The 12,200-nt window shown below is 41.3% G+C and overlaps 1 protein-coding gene across 3 annotated transcripts in view; it reads left to right on the top strand.

Moving 5' to 3' along the window:
* MACROD2 (MACRO domain containing 2) overlaps window positions 1-12,200 on the top strand; it is an 844,666-nt gene that overhangs the window by 779,668 nt on the left and 52,798 nt on the right. For 2 of the 3 annotated variants that reach the window (XM_027693439.1, XM_027693438.1), the window contains exon 12: window positions 10,608-10,673. In XM_027693439.1, the coding sequence (XP_027549240.1) occupies window positions 10,608-10,673 (66 nt within the window). The remainder of the gene's footprint in view (window positions 1-10,607; window positions 10,674-12,200) is intronic. The other variant, XM_027693440.1, reaches the window with a different exon arrangement.

The raw sequence follows: 12,200 nt of genomic DNA, 5'->3' as shown, positions 1-12,200 counted from the left end.
TGCTGATGCAGAATTGAGGTCTGTAAAACATAATCACTGCTGCAGGATTTAATCTAGCTGGTGATGGAGCCCTCATCTCCTTAGGCAGGAACTGGACCTGTAATGTTTAGGATTGAAAGTCTAAATTTAGGCTTGAGAGTTGTTGTGATGTGGGAAACATAGGTAATTAAAGTGTTTGCTGAGGGGCCTGGGGAGAAACCTGGATTGGATTTCTGTGGTATTACCTGTGCCTCTGGAAGAGGAGACAAGCAGTTGGGCTCCAGACACTGAATTCCTATAAAGTTGCCGAGTGGCTGGAGTCTAATGTATCACACCTGTGAGCCATTTCCATTGAAGTAAATGGGATTTGCACACATTTGTCTGAGAAGAGGATTTAGTTCCTCGTGGCTGTTGGTTTTGAGTAATTAAAAGAACTTTTAATGGGGAGCCTTAGAGATTATGAAAACTCCAACTATGTGACATGAACAACAATTACGTGTCTGAGTAATTTTGTTTAGGTAGGAGTTTGTCTTCACTTCCAAAAAGCTACCTTGTTCTCTTGTTTTATTTTCTTTTAAAAATAAAAAGAATTACTGAAAAGCTAATGCATATAAACAGTCTTGAATAAAACACAATAAAGCCAAACTCTTCCTGAGGTCAGCTTGGTTGAATTTCCCTCACAGTAAAACTGAAGTGCTTTATGGTTCAGTGTGTTTTGGCTTTGGGATAGTTCACATGCTTTAGGTACCCTAAGTTTAAAAAAAAAAAAAGAAAAAGAAAAACCCATGCAAAAATCACAAAACCAAAAAACCACAGTAAACAAAAAAACAACCAACAAAACAAAAAAGCCCGCAAAAACCCATCCCATAGCTTTTAGCAATAAAAGCAAGTCCAAAGATACTTACATTTAACATAAGATATTATTTTCCCCTTGGTAACATGACTAGCAATAAAATATTTAACAAATATACGCTGAGGCACGGGCAGAACTCAATATATTTTCCTCTGCTTGGTTGTCAGTGTCCTTTTAGACTGAAGATGGGAATACAACTTGCAATTTTACCAGCCTCATGCCTGCCCTTGTGGCAGTCTCTAAAACCTATTCCACTGAGTTCAGTAATATTTCTGCAGTAATATTTTTCTCCAGCATGCCAGGCTGGTTCACTGGCTAGAGGTAATAGAGCAATATCTTTTCAGTGCATGTACAAACCTCCACAGAAGATCAGGGAAAGTAGGTTCCTTCATTATTACCCTCTTTGCAATCAAGGAAAGTTGAGTAAGTGGCTGTATGAAAAGGAGCTTGTTTTGCAGTAAGCTAAAATAAACACTTGACATGCTAATTAAAGCAATTTTATATTGAACCTCTAAAGTATTAATGGTGTCTGTTATTATGCTATTAGATAGATTGTTCTCTGCCTCCAGACTGTTGATAGAGAAAAGCAAGTGTGAACTGCACAGCAGATTCTCATGTCAATGGCTGTATTTGGTAGTTTTTCATTGTAGGGATACTGTCTGGGGAAATGGATAGACTGGATACTAGGAGAAACATCCTTTACTCCCAGGTTCCCTGCAGTGTTTTGGGTTTGACATATGCCAACATGCAGTGTAATTTTCTTTTTTTTTTTTCCTCCCTCCCCTTTCCTGCATCCTGGGAGAGTAAAAGCAGCCAGAGATAATTTTGCCTTTCCCTCAGTCAGGTGTATTCGATGATTGAGTGATTTTAAAGTCTCAGGTGAGCAAGATGTGTTTGACACTAAACAAAACTGAGCACCTCTGACCTCAGTAGCTCCATAACACAATCCTAAAATAGTTACATAGACAAAATGGCAGTGCTTGTCACAGCGTAGCAGCCACAAGTTGGCACAAATGCCACAGGTCGCCCATTCTCATCCTATTTGTTGTCACCAAGCAAAAGCAAACCATTTTTACAAAAGCCTAACAAAACAAAAATTTAAAATGCTCCTTGTTTCTCTTACTTACCACCCCACGTCCTTCCATATGTAATGAACAGCATGGGAGTGTGCAATAGATTTTCCCAATAGTGGGATAAGCAAAACTGTTTGCCCTTTCCTTCTTTATGGGATTTCTCAGATATAACATGGAGCCTGCCCAAGAGCTGCCCAATCCATTCTCACCATGGTCTGTGGGGGACCAATATTGTATCAAAGGTGAGTAATATATCTGATAACAGCAGCACAAATGCCTGATCTTCTCCTCCTCCGGCAGAAAAATTATCAATCCATGCAGCAAAAGCCGTTTCTGTCCCTCTTGAGGTCAGGACCCTCCTTGCCCTCCTTCAAGGGGTGTGAAGACAGACCTAGAGCTCTGCAAGTTGTCTTGCTCCAGCTTTTCTCATATGCTGCTCCCCAGATGAATGCCCAGATTCCTCCTGATAGATTGATAGGCTGTTGGTCTCCCGTGATCACCTGTGCTGAGGCTTAGTGTCTGTGTGAGGAGCTGGACTGTTTGAGTTGTTCATCCAGGATGAATTTTATCTGCTTTCCATTCACTTAGTGGGAAGGAGAAAAGTTTGATGGATAAGCCAAGCCAGGAAGGTCAAAATGAACACAAATCACCTTTAAGAGAGTTGATAGAGTTGGTTCCTGTGCCTGATGGGGTCATCACACTTCGTGCTCTTGTCTTTCAAGGGTAACATCACATGTCTGAAATGTTGCTTGGCAGTGTCAGGAGTCCAGGCTCACCAGCAGGCACCTGCCTGACTTGGTGAATGCTCTGTCCATGAGAGATGTCAGTCTGGTGATTGGAGTACACAGCAGAAATGAGGTGAAATGAAATGGCATCTGATCTTGACAACTCATTGGTCCAGCAGGTCAGAGCCATGCAGTAGGATGCTCACTGAGAGGGAGACACCCTGACTCCTCATCCCTTCTCCCAAAAATGTTTTTGTGCAATGATAAAAAGCACGTAGTTTTGGGAATAGAAAATAAATCTCAGTGTGTAAGACTCAGGCTTAGTCCTTTAATTGTGAGATTAACACAAGTCTTCCCCTTCTTGCTTTTCCTTTATATACCATGAATTTTGCAGCTGTGCTGCTCACTCCCTAGCTTCACGGGGAGAGATACAGTGTATGCACCCACCACCAGAGTACACAGCACTTGGCTTATGCTGCATTCTGCTGATGTGGGCTCCATCCTTTCTGGGGCGGGGGGGATGTGTACAGCAGCTGCTCTGTGCTGCCATTACACAGGGGTGTACAAAGCATCTTTTCTTAGGCTCTTCCAACACTGTGCAGGCCTGATTGTCTCTCTCTTTAAGGTATGAATTAATATTAACTAGCTTCGACTTCTGATTAGTTTTAAAATGTTCTGCAGTTAATAGCAAGGAGGCCTTTATCATGTGATAAATTGTAGCTACATTCCTTCTTTGCATCCCACAGGGCAGTCATATTCTTCAGTGAATTTCTGCTCCACTGATAATCTACTAAAAATGAACGTCGAGACACGTAATTATACTTCAAAAAACACACAGTCACTTATTCAGCCTTAAAAGTGCTCCTTCTTATTAAGATGGCTTAGAAGTTGCTGTCTTCTTTTTGCCACTAGACCTAATCCTTAAATAAAATGTTAAATGAAGATAAAGTACTACAGAAGAAGTTCCCTGGGAAGCATGTGTATCAAACATGCCTGTGAAACGTTTCACCTTAATGCAGATGGGTTATATTTAAAGAGTGGCTATTAACCCCCATCCACTGTGGTTGATAGCTTCTCTTTTCACTTCTGTTTTGAAGTCCACCATCTGTCTTGACTGATTACAGCTTTCAGAATATTGGGTGATCACCTTCCACTTAGCCAGGGGTAAAACAGGATGTTATCTGTACTTTGAGTTGTATTTGCTCTCTGAGCAAACACTTAGAAGATTCTTTTCATCACTGAAGTGGCTTCTGCTGTTCCATTAAATTGCCGTGCAGTGGCTACACAAGATGACTTGGGAAATGCAACTCTTTTTGGCCTCCGCAGGTGATGTGCAGTCCTGTTGTGTTGGCCATTTACTCATTTGGGTTTGTTTTAGTGAACTAATGTACGTCTGTGTAACTGCACCAGGCAAACAGTTGCAGTTCCTGGTATTGCCCTGAATGCTCCGGAGTAGATTTTCTTCCTCCTAAGATGAACTAAGGTGAAAAATACTAAGTTACTAAAGTGACTAATGCAATGTTGTCAGAGGAGAATTCTACACGGTGACACACACCGGCGTACCTGCAGGGGCCTCATCTGTCAAGGAATTCATTGCTCATTTCTAAGCATGATGTGAATAACCATCACAATTGTTCAGGTCCAGTGCAGGAGACGACAGGGCTGGTCCCTTCATTCTGAAACACTGATGCAAAATAGTCCATGGTTTTGTTTCCATTTTATGCTGTTTTTAATGAGTGTATTCTTCTCTGTGGCTTCTCTGTCTGTTTCGTCAATTTGTGAAAAATTGTAATAGGTTTCATGTTTTATTTTGACAGGTTGGGAAAGAAGCTGTGTGGCTGTCCTTTGTGGTGTGCAGTTAGTCAGTCCTTAGGCACACCAGGAAAGAAAAAAGAGTAAATTGATATAGTAATGACAAAATTTGTGATTGTATTGTGACCTTCACGCATGGGGTCCCTTTCTTTCTCTGTCTCTTGGATAGGACTGACTGTAGGGCCAGGAGTCAGGGCTCCTCCATGCTGCTCTTGAGCATGCATCAACTCACATGAGTGATTTCTGTATCCTTTTATACACTGTAATAACAGTGATAATACCTTTGCAGCAGTGTGTGTATTTTTTTCCATCAAAATGCCAGTTCTATCTTTGTCCTCTGCATGGGCTATCTGTGACATCTAGGGTGTGATGTCCATTCATATTCTGGTTATGTTGGTCAGCTCGAGCTTCCAGGAGATGTCTGCCTTCATAATGTTTTAAACAGTCACAGAAATAGCAGCGCTCAGCATCCTTGGCAATGAAATGTTTGATGTCCCCTCCCTGGCACCCGTACTGCACAACCCGAGTCAATGGAGAATTGCACCCAGTGAAAAGCCAAACACAGCGTTCCCACCAGTGTAGGTATGAAGTGAGTTGGGGCAATTCAGAGTGCTCCTGTCTTCCAAGCACCTCATTTGTGCTGTAGCTGTTCTCCCCCGTTCTTCCTTAGCCAGGAGAGGCATAGCAAAGCCAAGTTACTTGCCTGGTGTGTGACCCACGGAGGAGTGAGGCAAGGGGAACACACCTGGTGACTTCAGTGGGGCTTTAGCTGACACTCCTGTGTTTCTCAGGACGTTAAATAGCTGAAATACAATAATGCTATTTTTAACTTCTGAGATAATCCACTCAAACTACAGTTTTGTCATTCTTTTCCCACACTCCTGGACAAAAAGCTGCATGGAAATGGAACCCTGTTATTTATTGGGCTGACAGCTTTGCTGGGCTGGGTGCAATCACAGGGCTGCGTCTGCAATGAGGTGAATTGTTGAAGCAGCAGAGAGGGAAGAAGTCTCATAACTCCATTAAACAATTACCGCAGATAACTCGTTACTAACCCTTCTTAAAATTTACCCCAGAGGGGTTACATGCAAGTAGTGATTAAAACTGACCTAAATCATAATTTAATTAAAAGAAATTAAAATGCAAACTGAAAGTGTTCAGTACCTCAGGCCACCACCCTAATGATTCATTTTAATGTGTTTGTAGTTCTGCAGTAATGGCCTTTGTGTGTATGTGCTTCTTGGTTTATGTCTGATATCATTTTGCCACTGGAACACTTTGAAAATGGTTGCAAGCTATATAATCTTGAGTTTCTATATGGATACACGTGTGCTTTCTTCTCACATTTTAGGAGTTTCACTAATGCCAGCCTATCTACTTGTGTGCAGAATGTAACAGCTGTAAGATCAAGGCAAAGCCTAACCATGATGATATTTTTAATTTTCTCATTAATTAGTTTCCCTCTTATACAAGAAGGAACTTCATGTCATTAGTATGATTACCATGACAATATTTTTGTGCTGTAAAAAAGATAAATGAAAACTGGCATCCTTTGTCTGACAGATCTTGGTTTGTGTTTGCATTTGTCATAGAAAAAAGAAGCACAGGCCAAACCAATAGACAGATGCCACAGTTGCTGGCCACCCAGCAAACCAGAGGATGCTCCCAGACTTGTATGGCAGAGTGATGCAGGGATGTAGCAGGATCAAACCTGGTGTTCCAGGATGTGGTGCCTGCACAGATAAAGATGTGAACCTGAGGTGGTGGACCTCTGTCACTTTTATTTCTACTCTGGGAAGGAGGAGGACATTTGAAGAAACCTTACTGTGATTGGTGACACCGTATGGATGATACAAGTACAACTTTCTCAGTAGTGAAAACAATTTTATTATTAATAACATTTATGTTCAGGAATTAGACTCAATTATCCTTATGGATCCCTTCCAAATCAGGATATTCTATGATTCTGTGCTGGAGGGATAGAAATAGACTGGTTTGTACTGATTATGCAGAATTTCTTCTTTTAAATGAAAAGTACGTTATCTACAATTCTGTTTTCTTCCAAAAAAATGTCTTTTTGCACCAGTTTTTGAGACACTGACTTTAGCCTTGGCTCTAAGTGTGTCGCCAGTTGCTTGTGAAGAAAGGTGCTGCTGAGGAGGAGTAGGTGTATGAGCAAACCCAGAACTTACTCAGCTCCGAAATGGGAAGAGCCAAGAAGCCAGCAGGCTATTAATATTTTTGACTTCCCATGTTTGTCACAAGAACAGTGGAAGATGTAAAAAGCCACATGCCTCCAAGCTATTGGAGAGAAAATGGGAAGAATACTAAAACCTGCTCTGAGAGTTTGTCCCCTGTCCTTTCATGGGGATCTTGTCCCAGCCCTCTCCCATCTGACTGCTGTCTTATTATTTATCATATTATCTGCTTCATTTGGGCCTGCTACTGCATCTGGCACCTCACTGTGCATGCTAAATGCCTCTTCGTTACAGAAAGTGAGCAGGCACTCTCGGAGTATCCACTTTTCAGGCTGAGTTAGAAGTGCTGCTCGCTTTGCCAGCTTGCTGAGCGTGCTGATTGATCCTTGTTTAACCTCTTTTCTACCAAATATATCGTTTGGGGAAGGGGCATGGATTTTCTTGATGATCTCAAAGAAAATACCCAGGGATAGAGGAAGAACCTAACAGGTAATAGTCAGCTTGGCAAGAGAAAGCAAAATGTATGGTCAGGAGTAGATATATTTGAGTGTCTGATTTTGTTTGTGCAATGCTACTGTAATTCTCAATCTCCTGCTTTTTTTTCAACTGACTGTCATGCCAAGGGAAAAGAAACAGATGTTCCCGTTTGTCTTGTGATGTGGCTCAAAATCATTTACATTTGGTGGCCTAAAATGACATGACATGTCGTTCGCCACTTCCTGTATCTCCTTTGGAGTGAGTGACAGATTGCTGTTCAATTACCAGTATAATAGAAAAGCAGATATTGTGAGGACAGCTTTCACCTAAAGGAAATGCAATCACCAATTGCTGCAGTAGTAGAAAGAGAAGGATGGCAGATACTGTAGAAGCCATCCAGTGGAAAAGACATTTTTATTATAAATAATGTCATGGGGAAGACTCAAGGGAAATGCACTGGCTCTGACTTTTCTGCCTAGAGAGAAGGAGAGCCAGGGGTGAATAAAAATATGGTGGAAAAATTGGCTTGCTACTCTTGTAAAATATATTTCCATCTCTTTGCCTTGAGCATGTGCTTCTTAAAGCCTTTCCATTTGCTCTGCACCCAGCTCCAATGGAGAGAAATAATTACGGAAAGACTCTTCATCAGTAGAAGACACTCATTAGAAGAGCTTTTTAAAAGTAGAAAAAATTGTTTGTCAGAGGCTTTGGGATTAGTCATTTCCCCACCCTATAGTTTGCTTTCTTATTGGTGTATTCGTGCTCTGCTTTCTCCCTTTCTCATGAGATAAAGAGATTTTCCAGGCCAAGCAGAGTTTAACCCTTCCTTCTGCAAGTCATTTACTTGAGCATCACTTGTCCACTCTTCATATTTTAGCATTCCCTTCTCTGTATTTCTGTCAAAGTCACTTGATAGGCACAGCACGTACTTTCAGTATGCTGATCGAGATGAATTTTCATGTCACGATCCAGTCAGTCGGTGGGTCAGAGTACAAGAGGTGAAGTTCCTGCTTAAAGTCTTTTACATTTTTCTCTCTAAAGGGACAAAATAAAGTGTTAGATGTAAAACATATTGAGAATCCTGTAATTTTTGTTCTATTAGACCAGCTTTAAACAGTGAATGTCCAGTGAAATAATAGATTTAGGACTGAAAAAACATGGTTTATCTGATAGTCTGCTGGACCAGATGATCACCTAAACTTTCTCTCGTAGTTAAAGTTTGCTCTGAGTAAGTGATTTAAACAAGAGATATAGTCCCTTGGCAATAAACATAAATGAACCCTTAAAATACCTGATTTTAGTCAAATAACTCGTGGCTATAGTCATACTTGTTATAATGGATGTAGAAACAAGTATCATCTGGAAATGGAGCTTTGCACTGTGAATGCAGTAAGGTAATGGCTGAAATGATTTTCAGTGATATATCGGTAGTTACCATTTATGCCTGACCTGCTTTTTCTGAATGTAAAGTCTTTCTGCACAGAGTGAAACATGTTGCACTTGACCATAATTAAATCCTTTATGCTTTGACACTGCTCATTTCACAGTGATGCAATAATCTCCTTGGGTCTGACCTGCTGGTAAAGATTTTTCCAGTGCTGCTGCACTGTTGTGTTACAGGATTGTCTTGAACATACTTTTTCTTTCTGTAGCTCCTGAAGTAGGTGACTTTATCCCTTTGAAACACATCCTGGTGATGAAAAGGATTTTTTTTCTTATTTATGAACTGATGGCTACATAGCTTGCAGAGTGCCAAACCTGTGTTTTAAGAGAAAAGGGGGGTGGGGGGGAGAAAAAAGTTTATCTTCTAGTACAACTAAATTTCTATTTTGCATGTGATCCTCCTATTGTGTGTGGACAGGCAGAACACTGCTTTTGAAAGTAATACTTTTTGATTGCAAGTGGGGGAAGGAAAAACCCAGCAGGTTTTATCAAGCCATTTTGGTCATCCATGTAATGCAATTTTTTACAGGTTAGAGCTCACTAATATGCTAAGAAATCACTCTAGCAAGTCACCCATTAAGGCTGGTTAGAATCAGGACAAAGAGTTACCGGGGGGCAGGAGGCCTGAGTCCCCGCTGATGGCCCTTAGCCGCACCCTGCCCACCTCCCCCATCTCAGGCGAGGGGTGTCAAACTCCTGCTCCATCTCCTCTCCTCCTGGGAGCAGCTCTGTGCAGGGTCAGCCTTGGAATACTTCTCCACTAGTCCCATCTGCTGGATGGCAGGATGAATTGCCTGCTGGAAAGAGGGAAAGCAACATAGCTCAGCCTTTAAATATGAGCTGGATGCGGCGTGCCACCAGATGTACATCTGCCTGTCTGTGCTGTGTGCTCCCTCTGTTTTCCTTCCATCCACCTAATCGCATTTGGACCACTGCTGTTCCCTTCACCAGGTTCCATGTGCTAAGTAAAAGCGAGGTGAGGAACTTTAGCAGTGTCGCTTTAGAGAAGCTCTAATCACAAAAACCCAGGAGCCACCAAAGATCACAGCAAAAAAATATGTGTATCATTATCAAGCTATTTCCAGGCCTGGGAATGAATTTCCTTTCTCCCAGTGTATATGCTCAGCAGTCAGTTTTTCAAATGCCTCATTAAGGCTGGTACTCAGCTGTTCTCGTTGTGCTGGAAAGGAGGGAAGTGTGGCCATCGCATCCAATCCCGCATGCTGCACCGCAGCCTCTCATATTATTATGAAGCTAAAAGAGCCTTCTCTATCGTTGAAAATACAAAATTCCTAATATATTTCTCACCAGGGCAAGCAAAGGTTAAGAGAGCCATAGACGTTCCCCAGGGTATTACTGTTCTTCGTGGTAATTCGCTGTTTGGTACCTGCCTTCCAAAAGGCAACTGGAGGGTAGAAAATGGATAATGAATGCAAAGTAGGGGAGAAAATTGGGAATGAATGTGAATGTAAAAAGGGGGAAAATGCATCCAGTCCTAGTAATCTTACTTTGGTTTGATTTGCTCTCTTCTTTACAGTTGTTTGTGATGCATTTTTATACTTTATGTTAAGTGGCATTGTGCTTTTGCTTTAAAATTCAGTTCAGGTGATTCTTACCTTCCATAGGCATTCAAGGGAGTTTTGCAAGTCAGAAACACAGCCACTTCAAGGATCCTGGGGAAATGTTACTGGAGGAAAATAATCCTAGGAAAAAACTCTTTATAAAATACGTAGATGAAGTTCAAGGAACAATATCATTTATTGCAGACAGTGTTTAGGGAAGCATCCCTTTATTTGGTATTGTTATTTTCAGTGAGCCTATTGAGTTAAAATCTATAATCCTCATCCTGAGATATGAAAACGTGCCTGTTTTAAATGGAACTGGTCCTGTTGGCAGGTGTTTTCAGTTTACCTTTACATCTCTCCTCTTTTATCACGGTCCCTTGCTGTAAATTAGCAGTTTGTGCTGAACTGGATACAATTAATATTGCTGCTGCTGTTACCAATAAAAAGATGTGTCATAAATAATTTTTATGTGTTTTTCTCAATAGGTGGTGATGGCACAGCAGAGAAGCAAAACACTGATGAAACTGAGGCCCAGAGCCGAGAAGCAGGTTTGTGCCCAGCTCCTTAAAGGCCTATCTTAGGCTTTATCTACTTGGTGAACAATAACCTTAGTGAGTGCTATTGAAGGGGAATGTTTGGACACTTTCACCGGATTAGCTCAGGTCTTGAGCAATTCTCCCATCAGAGACCAAAACTTCCTTCATTATGAATGGATGTGTTGCAGTGCAGGAATGCAGACTTCACTCTCCAGCTTACCAGCTCTGCATTCTCCCTTAAGGTGAACTCCCTCTAGCTAATTTTCTCACTAGCAAGAAATAATTCTTTTCCCTTCTGCATAGAATAGAAATGGGAGAATAGGAAATTTGGAGAAGAAGGAAGCAGGCAGGAGGGTCCTTTTGATGTGAACTCAACTTTGAAAGATTTTAGATGGTATTTTCAAGTTTTTAAAAATATCTGCACAAGTCTCAGCAGTTATGAAAATTTAAATCCATACAGAAAGATATTGATTATGCTGTGAGTGAATGTCAGAGTTCACAAGCAGGGAGTTTTGCAGGTGACATGCTTATAAATAATAGTGAGCTCAGTATGTTGAAATACAGTGTCACTCTGTGCTCACAGTAGGTTTTCTATTTTTCTTTTCTGTTTATGGTTGTTTTTTTCATCCTGCCCACCTCTGTTCAGTGCAAGAGACAGCTAGAATTAATCAGTTACCAAAAGAGCCAAAGTGGAAATCAAAATGTCTATATATTCCCTTAATTCTTAAGTATTTCTTTTAGTGTAGTATTACCTGTAACACAATGCTTTCCTCATATGGTTGGGTTTTTTCTCATTGTAGTGCATAATGTTGCCTAAACATACTTAATCCAGGGAGAATGAAATGGTTTTCTTTGAAACTTCTTTTTAATCAGATTGTTTGAATCAGATTGTTTTCAGTATGTGGAGAAATTGAGCTGAAGAAGGCCAGTCAGCAAACACGGCAGATAAATTTAGAAGGCCTAGATTTCTGACTTATCTGGTTTGCTTCCTTCATTGTGGTAACGAGGGTCCTCCTTTTTGTCCTGTGCACTGGGCACTGTGTATGTGGAAGTGCAGCTTTACTGCCTGCCCTCCACAGGTCACCCTTCTGCAACTGAGTGATAACATCTGAGGCCGTCCACATGTGCTTCAAGTCCTTCTGTGTTTCATGTCCTCTTTATCACCTCTTCTATATGTCCTCACATGGGGCAGGCAGTGGGAGATGAAGCCTTGGGCACACAGTATTAAAGAATAAACTAGATTGCCGTTGACCTCAGCAAAATTTATCCTCCCCAAGATAAGCATGCAGTGGTGTTTCGTGAATGCTGGAGGGCAACCACATTTCCTTTCCCGGGTTTTTCACTTTCATGCTAGTCATATTTTAAACAAGCAAAGGAGACCAGGGAGAAGAATGAGTTGTTCTGTCTGAATCGAGACTCTGTTTTGAATCTCTGACTAGGCTGGGGCATATCTTTTTCCAAGCAATATTGAGCTTTTAACCATACCACGTACTGCTTGGCTGCCAGCTCACCTAAGAACTGCTACGGCTCAGAGCTCCT

This window comes from Neopelma chrysocephalum, unplaced genomic scaffold (genome assembly GCF_003984885.1).
Source record: "Neopelma chrysocephalum unplaced genomic scaffold, ASM398488v2 Primary Assembly neopelma1_91, whole genome shotgun sequence".
In the NCBI taxonomy this organism is placed as follows: domain Eukaryota; kingdom Metazoa; phylum Chordata; class Aves; order Passeriformes; family Pipridae; genus Neopelma; species Neopelma chrysocephalum.
This window is presented reverse-complemented; position numbering and strand designations above follow the sequence as displayed.